At 55.0% G+C, this 22,936-nt stretch overlaps 1 protein-coding gene across 2 annotated transcripts; it reads left to right on the top strand.

Moving 5' to 3' along the window:
• Positions 1–1,714: 1,714 nt before the first annotated feature.
• EEF1A2 (eukaryotic translation elongation factor 1 alpha 2) lies at positions 1,715–22,936 on the top strand. 2 transcript variants are annotated; one of them, XM_068912807.1, is made up of 8 exons: positions 1,715–7,061; positions 8,540–8,756; positions 12,710–12,889; positions 14,026–14,322; positions 19,398–19,548; positions 20,813–21,069; positions 21,611–21,845; positions 22,589–22,936. In XM_068912807.1, exons 2-8 carry the CDS (start codon positions 8,613–8,615, stop codon positions 22,714–22,716), a joined length of 1,392 nt encoding a protein of 463 aa, XP_068768908.1. In that variant the 5' UTR covers positions 1,715–7,061; positions 8,540–8,612; the 3' UTR covers positions 22,717–22,936. The 2 variants fall into 2 exon arrangements, with proteins under 2 accessions (XP_068768908.1, XP_068768909.1); XM_068912808.1 differs by lacking the exon at positions 1,715–7,061 and adding an exon at positions 8,043–8,154.

The raw sequence follows: 22,936 nt of genomic DNA, 5'->3' as shown, positions 1-22,936 counted from the left end.
CATCTCCCCCCCCCCCCAAAAAAAAAAAACCAGAAACAGCCGGTATAAACCTCCCACGGGGCTGCCCGGAGGTGGCATCGCCCAGGAGCCGGGTCACCATGCAGCGCGGGCAGCTGCTGCCACCTATGGATATAAATTAGCCTCGATGTTCAGCCCGGGTGCTCGGCTGAATGGGAAACGGGAGGGTGGGCACCGGCGGGAGCCTCCTGGCCGCGCAGGGCCACGCTCCCCTCCGGCGCCTGGCGGGCGCCCAGCGTGTCCGGCCGCGGGCCGAGCGCGGGCCAGGGTCCCCCTTGCACCACGCACGTCTCCCGAGTGCAGCCCGTAGCGAGTCCCAGGCTGCTTCGTTCGCTTGCGCCAAAAACTTAAGCCTCCGATCCGGGGCAAGCGGTGAGGAGACACGGAGCATCCAAGGCGGCGTAACGGAGGGTCAGCCACGCGAGCGCGACTCGGCGTCGCTCGTCCGACCAGGGCGTCTGTTTAACCCCCTTCGAAAAAGCCGTGAGATGTCTGGCTAGCAGCTACTACTTGCTGCGATAAAGCAGGCGCTAGAGAAATTTTGGTTACACAAGCAAGTTCCCACCTGCTGACCCCTCCGCTCCTTTGGCCAAGCCTTGGGGTCGAAGGACGGTGCGCAGAAGGGGACGGTTCAACGTGTGTGTCTAATCAGTAAAGCAATGTGCTAATCCGGGCAAATCTGGGAATTGCCTTGCAGAAACCAGCGGAGGAGCTGCTCAGCATTTATCTTTCCACAGAAAACTGTTAGGCCGGTGCCTCCTTTCTAGGATGAGCGCGTGCGATTTTGCTACCAATCCGTGATACAAAGCACGCAAACAAATCGATGGCTAATGTAATTCCGCAGGTTTCGATGCGGGTCAGCGCAGCAGTGAGTCTGCTCATTACTGTCTCCCTCTGGATGCGCCTGAAGCTTGTGCTGTTGGCCAGATGCTTCCATTAGCAGCCCTTCATCTACGGTGATGAGAAGATGCGGGCAGTGGGGCTCTCTCAGCTCAGTGGCCGCGGTTTAATAAGAAAAGCTGTCCCCTTGCATTGCTTTTCTTGCCTCGCGGACGTGAAGGGCTCTCCAAACGAGCGCAGCGACGGGCGGCAGCTTGATACAGCCCCGGACTCCCTCGCTGTACAAACAGTGCAGTCCGGTGCTGTGCAGCATGCCGAAAATGGCACTGAACCACAGGGCAGAGGCGTCTTATCTCCCTGCTGCTTGCCCTGCCTGGGGAACGAAGCGGCGCCCCGGGATGGGATCTCTCCCCGTCTCGGCGCGCGCTGAGATTTACAGGATCAGCTCCTCCGGCCGCTGCAGGTGTGACGTCCACCGCTCGCCCAGGCGCCGAAACTGCTGGGGCGTCCCGAAAGCAACGCATTCGAGACTACCGTATCAAGAGGCAAGTTTTCGCAGAGGACAAGTGCCTGTCTTGGCTGCTCCTCGGAGCGACAGCGGGTCAGACGGAGCAGCTGGATTGTATTCTGTGCAGCCTCTTTTGCGGCAACCGCGTCTCAAGGGAGCGCGAAGAAGCAGAGCGGCAACATTATAATAGCAAAGGGGAAGGTGAAGAGCGGAGAAGGAGTTAAAGTCGTCAGAGGAAATAGGCGTTTGGATGACGAGCTGCTTCGGCGCTGGATGTGGGGAAATGCTCCTAGGGGCAGGACTTTAGACCTCCGCTGATTTTGTAATCTGGTGCTGGCTGGTTTGCACGGCTCGGGGTCGGCGTTTCAGGCAGAGCAGGGTCTGCGCGAGCCGGCCTGGGCTCCGGCGCTGCTTTCGGGGTGGTTTTTACCTTTGAGACCACTCTTTCCAACTTGGCTGAATTTTGGCCAAGAGCCTCCTGCAAGCGATTTGCTGGGGACACGGCCACGCTATGCCCGGCCGTTATTAAAACGCTGCTCAAGTGACACCTTGCTCTGGTGCGCTCCCACGCCGGGAGCTCCGGGGCCGGGAGCCTTCCCGCGGCGGCGGTTAACCTAAGCCAGCCCTGCCTCGAGGCGATACTGTCCCACGAGAGCGCACGCCGCACCGGGGGCCCGGCACTGGGACCCCCCCATCATCCCGGATGAGCTAGGGAAGCCGGAGCCGAAGGCCTCGTTGTCTGGAGGTATTTTTAGGCTGCTTCATCCTGGAGAGCCGGATTCAGTTGCTAAGCAGACGCCGTTCCCAACCCTCCTCCAGCCCCTCAGCATCCCCGCTCGCTAGCGCAGGATTGGGCCCATCGGGCTGCTGTGTGCTGCCCTCACCCCGGCTGGCACCAAACCTTCGCTCGCCGAGCTACAAGGATGCCGGAGGGGGCACGTCTTTGCCCTATCTCAGCCTTGTAATTTCCCATCCGCTGGAGCGATTCGCCCGTCCCGGCACCTCTGCCCGTCCCGGTCCGGCGCGGTGACGCTGCGCCCAGGAGGACGGCAGGCACAGCAGCTTGCGGGAGCCCTCCGAGAACAGGGGCGACAGCGATCGCCGTCCCCAGCCGGCTGGGCTGCTGGAGGGCTTGGCCGTCTCGGCATCACCTCCAAAGTTTATTTTTAAACCTCTGGCTGTGGTTTAGCGGGATCAGCAGCGTGTGCTGCTGCAGCGCCTTGGGCCGTTCCCCGCTGCCGCCCCGCTCCTTCGCCGCCGCTGCCTGCCCAACGCTGCTGCCCTCGCCCGGAGCTGCCAGGCCTGACCCGCTCCCCGAAAGCCTTCTGCTCTCCGGCACCTCGGCCTGAGGAGCAGTAAGTCTGGCCCACGTCCGAGCCGCCCTGAATAGCAGCGTAAACATGCACCAAAATCCGCCAGGCATCACACCCGCGAATCCATCCCCTCAGAGCTGGTACCTTACTCCAAGGCCAATCCCTTTCCCTCGGCACCGGCCACGGCGCTGGGAATCGCCACGTGGCAGAGCCGTGGGCGGCTGGTTTCGTGGGGCTTTGAGCTCGCTTGGTTTGGGCACACAGTAACCTACAGCTGCTGCAACGGCGGGGTGCAAAGGCAGGGCTGGCGTGGAGGGAGCCGAAACCCCCATCATGCAAAGACGGAAACCTTACAGTCTTCATCCCTTCCCTTCCCTCCCCAAGCTCCTCTGCTGGCTGGTCCGATGCCTGTTGCTTATGGGGATGCAGAAAACAGCATGAGGCCCCACGTTTCTTCTTTTCAAGGCAAGTATCTCTCTTGCTTTGAAAGGCAAGGAGGAGGAAAATAGCAGCTTTTGCCCTCGGGAGATGCTCAAAGAGGTCATCCGTTGTGGCCATGCAGTCTGAGTCTCTGGTCCAGGCCTCGAGACAGTTCGCTGGCATTTCTCCATCGCGCCTCCAGCGTCCCCGTCGGCGAGAGCGGGGCTTCTGGAGGCTGTCGGGTCGGGCATCCCCTGTGGCTAACGCCTGCGTTGCTAAAAAACCCCGCCTTCAAACTGAGACGCGATGCATTTTGCAGAGTCAAAAATGCAACAGCTCGGCGAGCTGAACGCATTACTCATGGGAATAAACACCCCCGGCGAGAAGGCAAATTCAGACAGGCAGCTTGCGATGTTTACAGCCCAGTTACATACAAATTAAGACGCTGCGGATTACTCGTTCTCCCATGCAAACTGCAGGGGGCCTTCCGGGGGAAAAAAAAACCCCAAAAACCTCATTCATTATGCCTGGGCAAATGTGAATTTTAGCAGAGCTTAAAGCATCAGTCCCAAAGGTGGGGGCTGCGGAGTCGGCGGGAGCCGGTGCCGCTGCCCTGGGCATGGCGCGGGCGCTGCGTGGGCATCAGCCCTTGCCCGCAGCACGCAGGCAGCGGTGCCCTTCAGAGAGGAGTCTCTGTCTTCTCGAATGATCCCAAATCATTCGGTGATGGCTTTTTGCTAGGCTAAAAGAAGGGTGGGGGTACCAGAGACTGAAGAGGACGCATGGGAACGGCTTCACCCGCCACCGGGAGCCGTTCCCGAGCCAGATGGATGCAGACAAGGCGCTAAACTTCCAGCCGCCCCCAGATTTTGGCTGTCCGGGTTTATTTTTTTTTGTGCATAGCTGAGGGTTTAAAGACAGATTAGTAATATTTTTCAGATGCTTGGTCAAGCATTGGGGGGAAGTGGTTCCCCTCTGGCGTGGAAACCATGCCAAGTGCTTGATGATCCAAAAGGATCGAATGTGTTCGACCTGAAACCCTTTGCCCCGGAGCCGGAAGGCGCGCGAGACGCCGGCGGACCTCAGCAGACGGCTATCACTTTAAGTCTCGCAGAGGCTGGGCATCGCGTGGCTCAACCTAGCCCGGATTAGCCAGGTCTGACGGCGCTCTATCCTTTCCGTGCCCTGGACTATTTATAGTCTGATGGGCTGTCAGGCTCTGTTTCATTGTAGAAATAAAATGCACGCTACGGGTAGACTCTGGCCCGGTTTCCGTACGTGCCAGCAAGGCAGACTGGGCGCCACGGTGCACAACCTGCTTGTCCAAAGCAGACATGAAACTGCAAACATGTCTGTACGGGAAGGATGATCCACCTGCGCTCCCGAGCGGCGCTCGGACAGCGGCCAGGTTCTCAGGGGCGTCTGAGTTGGGCGGCGTTTGGCTGGCCTTAGGCTCCCCAGTGCTCTCATGAATTTGTCCTGCGTGGTTACCTGCCATGCTATTTTTAATGTTTGCTAGATGCACTCTTCATTTCTCTTTCTTCTGTCTGGGGAAAAGGGTAAAAATTCAAACCAGCTATTTTTACTGGAGAAAAAAAGGATACAAAAGAGGCCCATTACACACTCTCCATATCCCTGGGCTTGCAGGCAGACAGACCCTGGGTTTTGCTCTATCCTGTGACTTCAATGAAGGCCGAAGTCTTTACCAACGGACCCAGGCTGGGTCTCACCGCAGGCAATTCCCAGGCTGGCTGCAGTCATTGCATTGAAAGGGGAGATTATTCTTGGCAAAGCACTAAAACACATGCAGGAGGAGCAGGGAGCTCAAAAACATGGAGCAGGCGGCGTCCCCTGCGTGGTACTGCACGGGCCGTTAACCCGGATCGAAGCAGCACGAAGGGGCTGCAGGAGCCGCAGCGGGAGTTTGGCCTCTTCAGCAGTGCCGAGATTTCACCAAAGGGGTTAAACTTGTGTCGGGCACCAACGTCAGTAGGAAAACCTGAAGCCTCTGGCAGCGCTGGGGTACCCCAGACCTGCGGCAGCTCCACTGCTCCTAGCGGGACCAGCTCTGAATGAGTCCCTTTAAACATTGCCTTAAGCCTTCCTTTTGGAAGTTTCTTTTTACTTTTTCTGACAGTCAGTGCATTATATTTGGCACAAGGAATGCTGCATAAAAACATGATATCTTCCCTATCACGTTTTATTTCTAAGAAAATGCCACGTTCAGAAAAAAAACTGAGTGTCCCTTTATACGTTAGTGAGAGGTTAGTACACGATGTGAAGGTTTTAACCCTTAGACTAGGAAGGTGATGGTATCTGATTTAGCTGCTAAGTTCACTGAAACATAGTCTAGACCATAAAATTTTTCTGGACTATCACATAGCTTAATTCAAAATTATCTTTCTTTTGACCTATACTTGGTCTCAGGACACCAAAGATTTTGCTTTAGCCTTTTAATTGCACGGCTGACACAGGGTATGAATTTTTTGACCATCACATGCTACATTTTTATGCAAATAACGTATCATGACACTGTAGAAGAAAAGATTACTTCTGGTTTCCTTGTTTTCCTGGAACATGAATCCCATCTCATGTTAAATAAAATGATGTTAATAAGCCTCGGGTACTTGAGCAACCAATACACCTGCTGAGTGAACGCAGGTGCAGAAACATGTTTTGATTTATTTGTTCCTTGCTTCGCTGTTTTTTTGCCATTTTTTTAATGACAGATGTGGGATTTCATCATTCTTTCTGTCTAACCGACTTGGGGGGTTATGGCATTAGTTAAACCCAAGTCTACTTTGTCCTCTAGATAATTCTCATTTAAAGACTGGCAAACAAGCCTGAGGAGGAGAATGACCTGCCCAGGATTAGATGGCTAAGGAGAGGCAGGGAGCAAGAAGAAGCCGGGGCCCTGGGACTAAGCCCCACCGCTCTGATGTCCAAGGGGGTGACGCGAATGCCCACCTGTGTCAGCCAGTGCAGAGCTCCTCTCCTCCCGGCACAGCAGGCGAACCCAGCCCTCACACCCTGGCCTTGCTGGGGGACAGAGCGAGGGCCACCCCGGCCACCACTCCCACTCCAGCCCCTTCCCTCCACCCCCAGGCTGTCGTAGGGGGCCCAAGCCCCGCTTGGCCTCTATCTGCCCTGTTGCCCTGGGACCAGGACCTCCATCCTTTCCCCTCTCTCCCACACAGCGCTTCTCTCCATCTCCCTCCCATGCCTTTATTTTCCAGCCCTCCATCTCTGCCATCCCTTCATTTTCCTCCCATCCCTCCACTTTCTGTCCTTTCATCTTCCTCCCATCCCTGTCTTAAATCCCTCCATCTTCCATTCCTATACCTCTCTCCCATCCATCCATCTCTGCAATCCCTGCATCTCCCCATCCATCTCCCTCCCATCCCTTCATCTTCCATCCTTCCATCTCTGCTGTCACTCTGTCTCCCTCCCATCCCTCCATTTTTCATCCCTTTATCTTCCACCCCTCTATCTCCCTCCCATCCCTCCATCTTCCATCCCTATCTCTCTCCCCCATCCTTCCATTTTCCATCCTTCCATCTCCCCCATCCGTCTCCCTCCCATACCTCCATCTTCCATCCCTATATCTTCCTCCCATTCCTCCATCTCCCATTCCTCCACCTCCCCCCCATGCCTCCCTTTTCCATCCCGGTATCTCCCCCCATCCCTCCATCCATCCTCCCAGCCCCGCTGCCGCCGCTCCCCGTCGCCCCCAGCCCTCTCTCCTCCGCCTCGCCCTGCTCCCATCCCTCCCTCCTCCTCCTCCCTCGCCTCCTTCTCCTCCTCCTCCGCCTCCTCCTCCTCCTCCCCCCCGGTACCGCATTGCCGTAGTGCGGGGGGGTCACTGCATTGCGCTGTCGCCGTCAATAGGTGGACCCCCTCCCGGGGAGATAAAACCGCCGGAGCCCAAGCTGGCAGCCTCTGCCGCCCCGACCGCCGCTCCGGTAAGAGCTCTGGACCCCCTCGGGTCCCTCCCCGGGTCCCTGGGCCCCGCAGCGCGGGGCGCGCACGGGGCCGCTCCTTAGCGGGGGGAATCAGGGTTTGGGGGGGCCCTGCAGAGATCCCCCCATGGCCGGGGGGTGCGGAGCTGCAGAGGGGTAGCGCGGCGCCCCGATGTGCAGCCCCCCCCCCCAACTCCCCGCGGCTGGGTGCAGGGGGACGGCTGGGTGCTGCACCCCCCGCCCCAGGGTGGGGGGGTACCCCGCAGCGGGGATGGGGCTGGGCCAGCAGGCACCCAGCAGGTGCCTGTCGCCGCCGAGGCGGTGTAGGGGGAATAACCTACCTCCCTCCCACACCCAACCCCTTTGCAGCCCCCCCCCCCCGCTCAAAACCCGCCAGGATCCGCGGTGCCCAGAGCGGAGCGCACCTGGGAGCCCGCCCGCGCCGCGGCCGGCTTCAGCCGCGCAGCGCTCCGGCTCCGGGGCTGGGGCTGCCGGGGGGCGGCGGGCAGGGGCTGCCCTTGCTGCCCGCCGGGGCTTTTACTGCCTGCCTGAATCGCTCCTCGGGTAGCAAACTTTTCCTGCCTTCCTTTGCTTTTATGGGCAGATTTGTAAAATTGGATTTTGTTAGATGTCAAATTAAAGCTCCTGATTTGAGGGTGGTTTGTGTAGCAGCCGCAGAGCCCTGGTAACCATGGGAGATGCCAGCACAGCTCCCCGGATATATTGATTTTCATTTTAAGCCTCCTCCCTCTGTTTCATGCAGATCAGGGAAGCAAAACATAACAAAATCCCCCACGGCAGGCGCAGCTGGCCCCGCGGAGCTTCCTGCTGCTCCCCCTTCCCTGCTCGCTGCGCTCCTGCCCCGGGGAGTGCGGCAGGGCTCAGCATGGGCTATTTTTGTCCGTCCCATTTTGTGGGCACCATGTTGTCATCGGACTCGCGAGCTGCCCGGGCGATGCGCCGGCGCTGGCAGGCGCTGAGCCGCTGCGAGCCTTGGGGGACAGGCGCCTGCGGCTCCTCCCAGGGTGAAACGCAAGGAGATCCCCTGGGTCTGGAAAGACCGAGAAGGTCTCGGCTGCAGCCCCCTGCCCACAAGGTCAGGGGAGCGCTCTGGGAGGGTTTTGGGGAGGGGGGGAAGGCATCCTCGAAGCGTGGATGACGTAGCTTTGGGAATGAGGGTCTCCAGGGAGGCGGCGGAGAGGAGACACCTCACCGTGGCCAAAAACGCGGCATCTTGCCAAGGCTTGGAGGCTGGGCATCGTGGCCAGAAATAGCCTGGCCAGCTTGTCCGGGGGCGGCCTGGCTCCTTCACAGCACGGGGCAGCCGAGGCCGAGTGCCCCCTGCCAGGACTAGACACACTGGTCCCGCGGAAAACCCATCTGAACCAGGGATGCGGGGAGATGGGACACGGAGAGCCTGGGAGCACGGGGCGGGTGCTGCCGCGGGGACTCCTTTGATGGGTCCATCTCTTCCTCCGCAGCCCCCCCAAAACCGCAGCCGCGCTCCCCCAGCCCTCCCTGCCGTCACCGGCCCGCCGCCTGCTGCCCGCCGCCATGGGCAAGGAGAAGACGCACATCAACATCGTGGTCATCGGGCATGTGGACTCGGGCAAATCCACCACCACCGGGCACCTCATCTACAAATGCGGCGGCATTGACAAAAGGACCATAGAGAAATTTGAGAAGGAGGCTGCCGAGGTGAGGCATCCGTCCATCTGTCCATCCCTGAGCATGCCCTGCCCTCCTCCTCCTCCTCCCCAGTGGGCTGCGAGGCCCTGGCTCCCCAGCCGCTGCCTTCTCCTGCCAACACAACCATCCCCACGGGAGCATTTTCCTTTCTCTGGCTCTGCCCTTCTCGTACCTTCTATTTCTTCCTTTAGTCCCTTTTATTCCCATCCCTCCTCTTTCCTCACCTGCACCCCGGGGCCTTCCCATCCCTTCTGGCCTAGAGAAAAGAGGCCGTTTGGGCATTTCCTACCCTATTGTCCGGATTTTAGCTCCTCACTTGTGGGACTCGTTGCCGCAGGCTGCTAACGAGGGCAGGGGTGTAACGAGGTCTGGAAGTAGGATTAGGTAACCACCTGCAATCATAGGGATTCTGGGAGAGCTAGGAGCCGTAGTGCTTCAGGGCATCAAATTCTCCCTAAATATTGCAGATAAAGGAGGAAATCTTGGTAATCCTTTGCTGCCCAGTGCAGGACTTGCTGCATTTCACCCCGAATCATCGGCTTCCAGCACCTGCTGGGAAAAAGCTACAGGAATGTCAGCACTGTCAATTTGATCCTTTTTTTGGAACCCATGTTCCTGTTTTTCCCAGGCTTGTAGTCTGCTGTGTAGCTTGACTGGCAGTCTTTGATATAGAAAAGCTGGTATGAAGCACAAGCGTTTAAGTTAAATTCTTTTGTTCAGCTTTTATAATGAGGGTAATTGCAGCAATATACTCGGGCATGCCTTTATCAGGCTGTCACACAGTAAAACACTCCCCAACACACAAAATGGCAAAGAGACATTAAAGAAGAAGACATAGTCTTGGGGGCAGATAGAAAAAAGTGAATTGGAAGCGCTCAGAAACCAACGATGGTAAATTCTAGAGAAGTGAATGGCAAAGAGCCGTGATGTATTATTTATAGGGCAGATCTGATCTCTTAAAAGGCGTCTTGTCGTCATCGTTCCAGGAATATTTGACGCAAATATCCCTTGATTTTTCTGAATAAGATCCCACATTTATGGAAAAAAAGAAAGAAAAGGTTTTCAGAGGTGCCAGTCTTGATTAGACATTGTGCTGTCTGTCTGTCTTAACCCTAGGGATTTGCTGAGATAAATCATCTATTTTCCTACCTCATTGTCAGTCCCTTATTGCAGCTCTGAGATGACGAGCTTCTCCCTAAAGCTAAAATGATCCCTCTCCCTCGCTGTTTTAAAACAGTTGCCGATGTTTTCCAATATATTTCCCCCTTTTTGCCTCCAGATGTGATATGGTGGCACTAGGTTTTTCTGGATGTGATTGCAGCTATTTTAATTGAAGAGACACTTTCCCTGACTTGCCAGAATATGCAGGGACTCGAGGCTGCTATTAATAGCCTATTGACTGAGCTTACAGACTCCATTTTCTGATGCAGGGCTGGGGAAGGGTTTTCTTCCATTAGGTGGCATTCGCAGGAAATGGAGGCCTGCGTGAACCCAAAAAGCCAACAAAAACCAGGGTCTGATTTTTTTTTTTAAGGGAAGAGATAAAGGAGAAAGATTTATTTCTTTTGACTTGAGGGCAGAGGTAACAGTATCTCAGAAAGAAGGGGGGTTTTTGGTGTGTGTGGTTTTTTTAATCATTATTTGTGGGCTACAAATAGGAAACTGTCCCTCTGGTGGAGTCTGATGGAGAGAAAACAGGCAGTTTCTGGCCCTGAACAGTGAAGGTATTGTGCAAAGCTAGATAATACCATGTTTTTTCCAACAACAGCTCTGGGTAACTGAATATACCCAGTGAAAGGAGGGAAACTGTTTGCTAAATAAAGGATCTCATTGGTCCCCGAGTTATGCCCGACACTGAGTCCTGGGGCGAATTCGCGTGATCCGACCGGCTTCCCGCGTGCGTCTCCTGCAGGGTGGCCGAGAGCCCCTGCCCAGACCACGGGCTGCTCCCTGTGTCGGATGCCTGCTCGTGCCTCAGTTTCCCTATCCGCAGCCAACGGATGGGGCCGGGGAGAGCTGCATCATTGCTCGCTGAGGTCTGGGCCGAGCACCACCGATTATTTGTGCGTTGCACAAGATGAGCTGTTTTTTTCCCCGCGCGCGTCTGGCGCAGTAAACAGGCTCGGCCTACCGACCCGCTTCGTTTTCCCGCGGTGAGGCAGGGAACGCGTGTGCCGGAAGGGGTTAACCTCCTCGCTCCGCTCTGCTGCCCGGATGCCGTGCAGCGAGGGGGCTTCGGAGCAGGGATTTGCCTCTGGAATTTTCCACCTCCCTTTTCCACCCTGAGGAGCGCGAGAAAGCAGTCACCCGGGTGGCAGGGCACCGGGCTTTCTGCTGCTCCCTCGGCCTGGTGTTTCCACGGAGCAGGGGGAGGCCTGCCCATGCTTTTTGGATTTTGCCCATAATCCTTCACAGCAAGCCGCAAAGTCATTGCGGTGCTAAAGCCGTTATGTAAATGGCCCGACACCGTTAATTACTTGTGCGGCCCAAGCAGGCACATGGGGATGGCAGGGCTCTTCCTGGGGGAGCGTGGGAATCTGGGGTGGGATACAGGGCTGCTGGGGCGCCTTCTGGCCCACTGCCGCAGGGTTGGACCCTGCCCATCCAAGTACAGGAGCAGAGCATCCAGTGGGAGCCTGGACAGGCCGAGTTTAGATGTGAGGCTGGTAGTAACCTTCTCACCAAGCAACATCATCAAACCATTGCTGGCTGCGATTAGGAAACGTTTCCCTCTGAACAGGTGATTTATGATTGCCCATTACAAATTTTATGTGGCAGTCTTTGATACTGCAGAAGAAATTGCTGTTACAGAGAACGTTGCCCGAGGGGAATGGGGACTGTGGTGCAGCATCTCCTCCTTGCACGCTAAAGCCCATTAATTCATTGGCAAATGACCTATTTCTGTAGCTAAATTCAGTTTTCCATTCTACAAACTTGCAGTTCAGTCCAAGACGTGATGATCAATGCAGATTAACCCCTTCCTGAACTGTCAGGACGCCCTGGAGCCAGGCACAGCCATGAAGGGGTGATTTCATTCTCTCCTCCCTCCTTGTTTTGCTTGCACCTTTAGGAGCCTCATGCAGGTTGGGTGCTCAGGCCTCTGGTGAGAGTCAGGCTCTCCTGTTGGCAGGACTTCAAAGGATACTGACCTAAAGGAGAACTGATTCAGGACTCACATCATGATTTTACCAAGGAGTGTGCTTTATCACAGTACAGAAGTACCGTGTTTAATTTCACCCATCATGATTTTATGTATCACGTTTTGTGTTAAAACACAACTTTGGCTGTAATTTTGGCCATTTGGCAACAACAGTTGGTCAGACTGTGGCTAACAGTAGCTTTTCCTGAGAATTCACACACTCTGTGGCAAAAAAAAGTCCATCACATTTTAATCTGATCATAGCAACTGTCTTGCATTTCATTTTCTTTTAACCCATTCTCCTGTTACACCCCTGTCAGCTATGGATTCACTCACCAAGCAACACCCTTTTCTATTAGCCAGCTGTCTTACAGTTTCAGCTAATGAACTAAAATGCTATAGTAAGTTTTCCAGCATTGTGCTTTAATTCTTTGCCAGTATGATTCCGGAAGAGTTACAGCTAGTGAGAAGACGGGCCGGTGGTGTTTCATGCAGACCTTTTGGATCATCGAGCCCAGCTCCTTGCCGTGCAGTCCTACTCATACATTAATTTAAGAGCTTTTCTTCCAGCCTGCTCTTCATCCTCCTGAGGAGTTTGTTGAGAACAGTAATACCTCCTTTCATCTGTATTTAGTAGTGCATAGATGGGTGCCACTGAATTCAGGGAGGTTACTCTTAACATTTGCCTTGGGACCCTCTGTTTTCATCTGAGCTTCTGACCTGCCTAGCCTAGGGAAGGAGGGTTCCTGAGCTGACTTGGCCCTGGCACCAATGCTGATACTCAGGTTTCTCATGAAGCTTTTCCCTTTGTGTCACCCACCAGATGGGGAAGGGCTCCTTCAAATATGCTTGGGTGCTGGACAAACTGAAGGCTGAGCGCGAGCGTGGCATCACCATTGACATCTCGCTATGGAAGTTCGAGACGACCAAGTACTACATCACCATCATTGATGCGCCTGGCCACCGGGACTTCATCAAGAACATGATCACTGGGACATCCCAGGTGAGCAACCAGGGCCAGAGGAACAGGGGGGCAGCCAGACATGGGAACCAGAGCAGGCTTGCCAGCAAGCCCAGCATCACATTAGATCCTGTTGGAGTCCTTTCTGAGGGGTGTAGTTTAGACACCACACAGCCATCCAGCATCTTTGAGTCCACGTGAGAGGCCATGTGGCACCAGGTCTTGGCTTGTTGCAGGGGTCCCACATGTCTCGTTGGTGCCAGGGCAGCCGTGCCCTGCACTTCCCCAGCTGTCAAGAGTTCACTTCTCCATCCCATTTCCCCTCACCTGGATGGGGTCGGGATGAATATCCCTGGAAGGCCTTGGGAAGGATGCCTTTGAGTCATGGTATCTCCCACATTGTTCTAGCATCAGTCAACTCAGATATGGAAGAAACATCCCACAATACCTTAGGTTTTATTGGCCAAATGAGACTGCAAGGGTCTTTCCATCTTCCTTTCTCTCAAGACAGCCAACGTTGGCAATATGATGTGGTTTCTGCGACAGACTCCATGGTTTACTCCTGCAGGGTAGGGTGGCTTTCCCTCATCATGCTACAGGTCATGCCTGCCTCTCATTACAGCCAACGGGTGCAGGATTAGCCTCGTTACATGCTCAGAGGGCCCGTTGCAGCACAAGGTGAGGCTGGGCGTTGCCTTCTATCAGACCCAGGCATCTTCTACTGTGGCCCCTGAGAGCAGGAAAAATAAACTGAAGAACACAGTTTGCACTGCTGGAGCCTGATTCAGTATGTAGGGAGGTTATCTGAAAGGTTCCCAAGACTTCACTGGGGTTTTAGATAAGGCCCCTGCTAGGCCTCCCTGAGTGGTCAGGATCAGGTCAAGGCTGGATTCACACAACCTGGAGGAACCCACTCTGCTTCCATGTTGTACGACCACGTACAGTTGGCATGGAATAGCCATGCCATAGGAATGTCTGGAATAGCACAGTTAGCTCAGGTGAGGGTTGAGGTGGATCAGCAGGGTGATGTGGGTAACAGCTGGCATGGACTCTGCCCAAGCCATGCTTCTTTCTGAGTAATGTTCTTCTGGGGCTTATTCAAAGCTCTTGAGTATGTTAACAGGAGCAGAGATCTCTGGGAACAGGAGCAATTCATTAGTTATCCTCTTTCCTCCCAGGCTGACTGTGCAGTCCTGATCGTCGCTGCTGGTGTAGGTGAATTTGAAGCGGGCATCTCCAAGAACGGGCAGACTCGTGAGCATGCCCTGCTGGCTTATACCCTGGGAGTGAAGCAGCTCATTGTGGGCATCAACAAGATGGATTCTACAGAGCCCCCCTACAGCGAGAAACGCTACGATGAGATCGTCAAGGAGGTCAGCGCCTACATCAAGAAGATTGGCTACAACCCAGCCACAGTTCCCTTCGTGCCCATCTCGGGCTGGCATGGAGACAACATGCTGGAACCCTCTCCCAATGTAAGTGTGTTTGTTGCACTAGACTTTTTTATTTTTCCCCGAACTGTCTTGATCCAGGCAGAAGCCAACCTTTGTGCTGTGAAAACCACAGGCACATTTCACACACCCATTGTGCGTAATGACCCATGCTGCCAACATAGATGTGTTTGTCACGTAGCTCTGATTGAGCTGAACAAGTATGAATGGGCGCACTGTTCATGGCCCTGACTGCTGCTGCGTCATGGCCAGACACCACAGCAGCTAAACGTGAATGTCTTCGGGAGAAGTTCCGTACGGCTTTGCTTCTGGGATGTAATTTCAAGGTTTTGCATCTTCAGACCCATGGTGATGTTAGAGGCATCCACAGCGATTAGCACACTCAGCAGGAACCAAATGTGTGTTTTAGTGCATTGTCTTTCAAGGTGTTTAACATGTTCTGGTTGTAGGCTTGGAGCAGCTCCCACTACACAGCCTAGTTCCGGTTTGTATCAGGTGCATTTTCTCATCAGTGCCTCGTGCCAGTGTGGCAGCCACACCTCAGGTTCAATGCTGCCATCCCACTAATTAAGATGCCTTTTGCTTGGGGAGATACCAGCTTTCTAGTCATAAACATGGCTTGCTTGAGCATCCATTTTGGGTTGCTCCTTGTCCAATTGATTTGGAAATAACCTCCCCACTGTGCATCGTGATGAGGACTACAGAGATACAAAGACAGGGTCTTCTGGGTAGGCGCTTGCCTTTACTTTATCTGACAGCAGGAGAGATAGAAGAGCCTGAAGGGCGATGGGGGCTTCTTGGCAGGCAGGCTGTCAATAACTTTTGGTATTCTAACACTACTTTTTGGAGGAAAAGCTACCCCAGCTTTACCCTTCTAAAGAAGGATGGGCTGGGAAGCTCTGGCCGAAGGAATTTAAGTCCTAGCACCAAGTCCCTGCCCTCCCACAAGGTTCTGGGTGACCTTGAGCAAGTTGCTCAGGCCAGAACCCCCTAAGATGCCTCCTGAGACCAAGACAAATTTGATGCCTACGTAGGCTTTCGGATGTGTACCCTATTTGTGGCTTATGGGTCTTAGCTCTCTCTGATGAAGGAGGCAACGTATCTGGGTTTAGCCTCAGACTAGCAACGGAGGGAAGTCAGAGATCAAGACATTGAGTCAGGAGAGTGCTGCAAAGCAAGGTCACAGCTATGGGAAGCGTAGCTCATAGCCTTCCATAGGAAAGGCAGCTTGCGAGAAACCTGGGGCTAGTTTAAAAGATAATGTGTTTTGGTTTTGGGGGGATTCCTGTCCCTTGCAGCGCAGAGCTGGGACAAAGGTCAGCCCTGGCCATGCCAAACTGAGCAGCATAGTTTTTGGGTGCCTTCAAATCAGCTAGGCTCCAAATGTCAGCAGCTGCTGGGCTGGGAAGATGATCCCGAACAATTCTCCTATTAATAGGCTGGGTAGTTGAGGCACCAAGCAGGACGGTCCTGGCTGGCTTCGTCCATCCAGATGGACCTCCGAGCATGTTCTCAATGTGACTTGCTGCAGAAATAACTCCCCTGCACCATGATGAGGCAGCTGTCTCTGGGATGACTCCTCGGAGCTGCGTAAGCAGCAGCAGAGGCTTGACCATCAGGAGGAAAGCCCATCGGGAGGGCTGGGCAGACCACAGGGATTCAGAGATTTTGCAGGGTGCAGAGACCTCCCCATGCTGGGTGAGGGATCACCAGGGAGAAAGTGCCACCTCCTGCCTTTGCTGGGACCGTGAATGGGGACAGCTCCCTGCTTCCCTCCCTGCCTTGCATCACTTCTGCGAAAGCTCGTGCAGGAATCTGATGCAGGGCTCTCTCCTCTCATTCCTTGCCCTAAAGAGCACTGTTTTTTCACTCACATTTTCTGGCTGGGTTTCATCAGAGCACAAGGCAGTCAAGTGACTTGTCTGTCTGTCAAAGGACTTATCAGAAAGTCCTGTGGCTCTGTCAGGATTACAGGCCATGACGTCGCTGCAACGTGCAGCAGCTTCTGTCACCTCTGCGCGCGCGCGGGTTTCGTCTGGCAGAAACAGGATACAGCACGACTGCGTGGCATGGTCGGAGGGTAAAGAGAATGTAGAAAATGGAGGGTCTGAAACGTAAAGGACAGGGCTGGATGCTTTCCAGCAATGTCCAGCAGCTCCCTGAGGAACCGAGGTCTCCAGTGTCATAGGGGCTGCGTGTGCCAAGCGGGAGCCAGTCTCTGCTCCTGGAGTTTCCCACCTCAGTGGGCAACGGGTGAAGGGAATATTTCCCTTTATTGAAGGGAAACTGAGGCACTGAGTAATTTCTCCACGTTCACATAGAAAGTCGAAGAGGAAAAGGAATTTTTGAGCGCCCGTCCAGAGGCTGAAGTAGAAGGTCTTTCCTCCGTTTCAAGAGCGCTATAGAGAAGCACAACACAGGGCAGGGGGTGTGCGAACCTGTATGTCAGGATGTCAGGGCTGTAACCGAAACTGCAGGAGACACTCCAGGCCAAATCCCCATTGGGCTGGAGTGTAAGGCCAACGGAAAAATGACTGCCAGGCCGCGCTCAAATCAAACACTGACTTTTGAGAGCTTTTTGGCAAATGAGCTTTTGTATTAAGCCGGCTTTTCAGCGCTGCAGCTGGCAGAGGGAGGTGGCTGGATGTCGTTTTTGCAGACCTTTACTCTGTGGGATATTGTGACCCAACTGGGAAAGATCTCGGGGGGAAGAGAGGGCTGTGAACAGGGGGCTGTGGAGAGGCATGTGGGACCGGCAGTGCGTGGCGGGGGGTGTGTATGTGTGCACACCTTGGGGTGCTCACAATTAGCTCTCTCGCGGGGCTCTCAGGCTGGGTAAAATCAGAGAAATGCGACTGCACCGTAAAAAGTCCTCGGTGTTCATTAATTAACAGATGGGCTTTGACACTTTTGGGGGCTCGGAGGCTGCAGTGCCCAGGGCAGGTAGTACAGGGTTAACAGTTAACTTTGGGGGTTTCGGTCAGATCCTGTTTGTCACGGGAGCGGTGAAATAGGAACGGCTCTTTGGGAAGCAGATACAGGGAATAAATAGCAGAGATTTTACCTGGACGGCCCTAGGAGGCAGCACAAGCCTATTCTTGCAGATTCTCTTCCATTTCAGGCCATGAGGTTTTGCAGAAAGTATTTCCTCCTAGGATATGTCGAAATACTTCTGCATTTGTCTTTTGGGATGTCAAACTGTGGTCGAGCAGATAACAAAGTTCCCAGTCTAAAGGGCAGCGTCAAAAGGGAAGGGGACGGTGCGGGAAGCCAGGTGTCACGGGGGCAGAAATTGCCGTTTCTCCATGTCGCTGAGCTGCGCTGGAAAGGCGCTGCCGGCGGAGAGGGGCAGAGGGCTGGGGAGCCCCGCAGACACGTGGGAGCCCTCGAAAGCAGAGCCTCCGTGGTGGCTGGGGCCTTCATTGGTCTCCGCGGCCTTGGGGACGCAGATGACAGCTGCTGCCATGGGCAGCCGCCTGGCATTTGGGGCCATGCGACAGCAGATTGCGAGGGAAGGTCTGAGTCATCCTGCGCATCACATGCAGCTCCGTCACCGGCTTGATGGGTTTATAATTTCATCAGGCTCCTTGAGCCCTGGCTCTAGACTCGGCTAGGGGCCGGCCGGCTGCTTAGAAATAGCTGCAGGTCGCTCTAAGAAGGAAGGATCTCTCTGCAAAAATGCCCCCTGGGCTCCCCCCCCCCCCCCATTACTGCTGAGGAAGACAGCTCGTGACAGATGTGTGTCTCGGAGGACAGCAAAGCTGGACACGTTTAAAGCCGGCAAGACCCTGTGACCTGGTTCCCCTGGCTGAGCCCTGACAGCTGAGCTGCCCCGCTGTGCCCTTCCCGGCCGGTCGATGAGACAGCGGCAGAGATTGCGGAGCAGAAAACCGAGCCGTGGCATAGCCGGGTCCTTCCAGGGTTGGGGTGCGTGATCGGAGCTGGGGTGCGCAGACAGTAACTTAAATCCAAGTGAGGAAGTATTGTCTAAACCTGTCCTGATTGAAGAGGGGGAATGAGCTGGCGAGTGGTTACGGGAGTGTAGTGTCAGCTTGCTGTATCAGGGCTGGTTCGGACCCGGGGCGACAGGAGAGGCAGCTGTCTTGCACGCCTGGCCAAAGGGCTTTATTCCAGCAAGAAATGCGCCGTGTGCTTTCAGAAGAGGGAATTGCAGTCGCATGGGGACCCCGTGTGCTCCCTGCACCCCTGAGGCAACGACGGATGGGGCCTGCGAGCTCCAGGCACTGCGAAAGCTTCGGGATGTGCAGCGGCATCCAAAGAGGGAGCTGCGCTTTCCTGCAGCAAACAGTGTCCTCTGCTGAGCAGGTTTCCCTGTTTGTGCCCAATTTTCTTTTAGCGTCAAAGGTCAAGTTAGGGCAGAGGCAGGGAAGCTGAAAGCATGGATGAAAAACACTACTGCCCCTCATAACCCTAGTTTTCCAGTGCCCAAACCATGACAACAAAACCCCGGAGGGTTTTGGTGAGGAGCGAGCGGTGGGAAGTGTCTGTTTGCAGGTCACCTCAAAGAAACTGGTTTCCCAGGGCCGAAGGTTGGGTGCTGTGTAGCTGGGACTTGGCCGGGGGCCCTGCCGTCTCTGTGCCGGCAGCCCGGAGGCAGCCGCGCCGGAGGGCAGGAAGTGTGCTGCTGGCACAGGAAGGCAGCGCTCGGACTGGCATCGGGAACAGCAGCGGCAGGTTTCCTGGAAAGGCGCCGAGCGTTGCTAGGAGCCGGGGGACGGCCGCGAACGGGGGGACGCCGCTGCGGCCGCAGAGCCGTTTAACCACTTTTCTCTTTTGCCTTCTGTTGGGAGCAATGGAGGGATTTAACCACTTTCCTCCTTTTCCTTCTCCTGTTAAGGGATGATTTACACATTTCTTGAAAGGGGAGAACCGGGGTGGAGATGGAGCAAGTGGGTGTAGATAAGCCTGCAGGGACGATGGCGTGGGAGAGCTCCTCAGCCCCCAGGTAAAGCCAGGATGAGGCTGAACTGGCTTGATTAAGGCTGGGTGAATGGGTCAGCACCTGGTGGGGCTGCAGTAGGGTTGGGCTGCTGAGAAGTGGCACGCTCAGCCCGTCTTTTTGCTGCTCTGTTCTCCAGATGCCTTGGTTCAAAGGCTGGAAGGTGGAGCGTAAGGAAGGCAATGCCAGCGGGGTGTCCCTCCTGGAGGCCCTGGACACCATCCTGCCTCCTACCCGCCCCACAGACAAACCTCTGCGTCTGCCCCTCCAGGACGTCTACAAGATTGGAGGTGAGCAAAAGCCCTCTTAACTTCTCCCTCCCCTCCACTTCAACTGGTGACTTTGTTCCATAGGAATTTGGGAATGGCGTTTCCAGGTTTAAGGAAATTAGAGGGATTGGATTCCTCCAACTGGAGATATATTGGGCAGAGGGATATTAGCTGCAGGGCAGAGACCCCATTTGGCCCTGGGTCATCCTGGGTTGGAGACAGACATGCCAGAAGGTGCCCGGGGACCGGCGAAGACCAGCAGGCCTGTGAGTGCTCCCCAGGGAACCTGTGATGCCATGACCCGGCTGCAAATTTGGGCTTCCCAGAGGCTGAGGCTGGAAAGACAAGGTGGGGGCCTGCAGGGAATGGGATCCAATGGCAAAAACATGTTGGGGCCCCGGCTGGGGGCAAGGCCAGCTTGGAGCCCACCAGAGCAGCGCTCGGGAACGCTGCCCGTGACGAGTCTGGGCTGGGATGAGGCAGATCCATGGGACAAGCATTCGCGGCCCGCAGCTGGCAGCAGCCATGCCCGTGCTGTGCCCTCCAAATGCCGGTGTCAGTCACCAGCACCTCTGTCTACTAAGCCAGACCGCAGCGTGAGCCATGTATGGAGGGCATCAGCCTGACCATCTCCTCTTCCCTGATGGGGACACTTCTCCGAGCTATAAATACCCAATGTGACTGCCAGCCTGCTCACAGCTCTGTGCCACTTCCCCACGGGCCACAGTGGGCAGGCATGAACCCTTCCCAGCCCTTCTCCTCCCCTTTCCAAGGACATGTGCCCTGCAGAAACAAGGCAGGGGTTGAATGTCACTCCCTTGCTGTTTCAACAGGCATTTTAACAGTGTCTATTGTTCGCAAAGGCAGATTGCATGCTCCTGATCGGAGCGTCCTCCCCTCTGCTGGAAGGGAAGACAGATATCATCGCATCATGGGACCAGACAAGTCCCTAGAGAAGAGACATCATGGGAAGGGGGATGGCAAAGGCACAAGGGCTGATGCAAAGTAACTGATCTAGCCAAGCTCCCCAGCCTTTTCTCATGGTTGTTTCTCTTGATGCTTCTTTACCCAACTCCTGGGCTTCCCCAAAGTCTCCTGAAGACCCTGAGTGTAAAACGTCCCCTTCATTTAATTAGCCACCCTAGTGGCAGCGTGTATTTCTTGGTCTTTAGTGAAAACTGCTGGACTTATCTTGCTTGTATGTCTGGCCAGACTCTGGCCACGCTCCCAAGCAATATGCCAAGCTGGTCACGATTTGCTCTGCTCTCTCCCTGTCCTCCCCCAGGGATCGGCACAGTCCCTGTGGGCCGTGTGGAGACCGGCATCCTGCGGCCTGGCATGGTGGTCACCTTTGCGCCTGTGAACATCACCACTGAGGTGAAGTCTGTGGAGATGCACCACGAGGCCCTGAGTGAGGCCCTGCCCGGTGACAACGTTGGTTTCAATGTGAAGAACGTCTCCGTCAAGGACATCCGCCGCGGCAATGTCTGCGGTGACAGCAAATCGGACCCGCCACAGGAGGCGGCACAGTTCACATCTCAGGTCAGCAAAGCGGGCGGTTTTGGGGGGTGTATGAGTTGCTGGCCACAGGGTCTTCCAGCATCCCACATCCTGGGGCTGAGCCCGCTGGGATAAATCTCAGGGCAGTAGCATATCTGGGGCATATCCGTGAAAGCTGAATGGTTTAGGTTTACCTGGCAGCTTTCCCAGGGTTTAGGCAGCAGGCTTGCAATCTACCTCACGTGTGCATGTAGAAATTGCTTCCTCTCTACCAAAATGCAGCCACTTCTGGGGTGGAACAGGAGGTAGTAACCTCCAGGAACCGAGGACATGAGCCCATGTCCTTCCGCTCACCAAATAAATAAATAACAGCTTAAACAAAGCTTTAAATTAAGGCAGACTTCTGCCATGAAAGCTGATTTGCTAGCTTTTCGGTGTGTCTGCCACAAGAGGGCATTGATGCACACCGCATCGGTCAGGGCAGTGTGAGAGGCACCAGACCCTGGGACAAGTCCCTCACGATGGTGACACCACATGGGGTCTCGGGGGCCTACACCCGATCTCACGCCGCTCTGTCCCCTAGGTGATCATTCTGAACCACCCCGGCCAGATCAGCGCTGGCTACTCGCCCGTCATTGACTGCCACACCGCACATATCGCCTGCAAGTTCGCTGAGCTGAAGGAGAAGATTGACCGACGCTCCGGCAAGAAGCTGGAGGACAACCCCAAGTCCCTGAAGTCTGGCGACGCAGCTATTGTGGAGATGATCCCTGGCAAGCCTATGTGTGTGGAGAGCTTCTCCCAGTACCCTCCCCTTGGTAAGCGAGCGACTCCCTGCTGGTGTCCCCACTGGGGAGCTGGAGGGAGCCCAGCACATTCCTGCCTTCATCTCTCCCCCGTGTCCTGAGGGGTCCAAAATCTGATGCATTACCTGTGTTAGGTCGCTGAGGATCAGGCAGCCTTGCTGTTGAGCTGAGTAGCTATTTTCAAAGGCAGGGCCAGGTTTTCCTCTGAGAAAAGCAGGAGTTGCGTGTAGGGCCTCTGTGTCAAGGTTACTAGACTCTCGTGGTTGCCATGCACTGATGTTGCTCATGCAGACTTTCAGCTTCCCTGCTTCTGCCCTAAAACAAAATTGGTCAGGGAAAAAAAAAAAAGGAAATCTGCTCAGCAGAGGGCAGCTTTTGATGCAAGAAAACCACAATCCTTCCTTTGGATGATGTTGCCCACCTGGAAGCTTTAGTAATTCCTGGGGCTTGCAGAAATCAGATATGATTTAAGTTTAATAAATAGTCATTTAAACAGAGGGAAACATCAGGGCTAGCTTGATGGTCAGAACAAGTGGTGATGGCTTGGTAAGTGCTAGTTCCTGCAGAAATCTGCTCTGAGGGGAGCGGTGACAGTAGTGGCACTAGTGCTGCATGACCTGGGCTTAGCTACCCCGCACTGGAGAGATGTAAAATCCCACCTTCACGCCCCCAAAAGAGATAGAGTTGAGAGTGCTCAGTCTTAGACAGGGCAACACGGCATCATATCCCTCATCACCTTGCTCTCTGCCCCGCAGGTCGCTTCGCCGTGCGTGACATGAGGCAGACCGTGGCCGTGGGCGTCATCAAGAACGTGGAGAAGAAGAGCGGTGGGGCCGGCAAAGTCACCAAGTCTGCCCAGAAGGCCCAGAAGGCTGGCAAATGAATCGTAGGCTCCCCGTGCGTAGCGCAGAAACCATCCCTGACACCAGGACGCTGCCACCGTCTCCCCCGGGCGCATGTGTGCACATCAGCTTGTAAGAGTTTATATGTCAACGACTGGATGCTCACCATTAAGGTCCAGTGGAAATTCTTTAAAAGGAAAAGCATGTTCCAGCGTTTGTGAGGCTTCATGTTAATTTTACCAATAAAACTGGTACAACATC

Source organism: Struthio camelus, chromosome 18, assembly GCF_040807025.1.
Source record: "Struthio camelus isolate bStrCam1 chromosome 18, bStrCam1.hap1, whole genome shotgun sequence".
NCBI classification, from domain to species: domain Eukaryota; kingdom Metazoa; phylum Chordata; class Aves; order Struthioniformes; family Struthionidae; genus Struthio; species Struthio camelus.
This window is presented reverse-complemented; position numbering and strand designations above follow the sequence as displayed.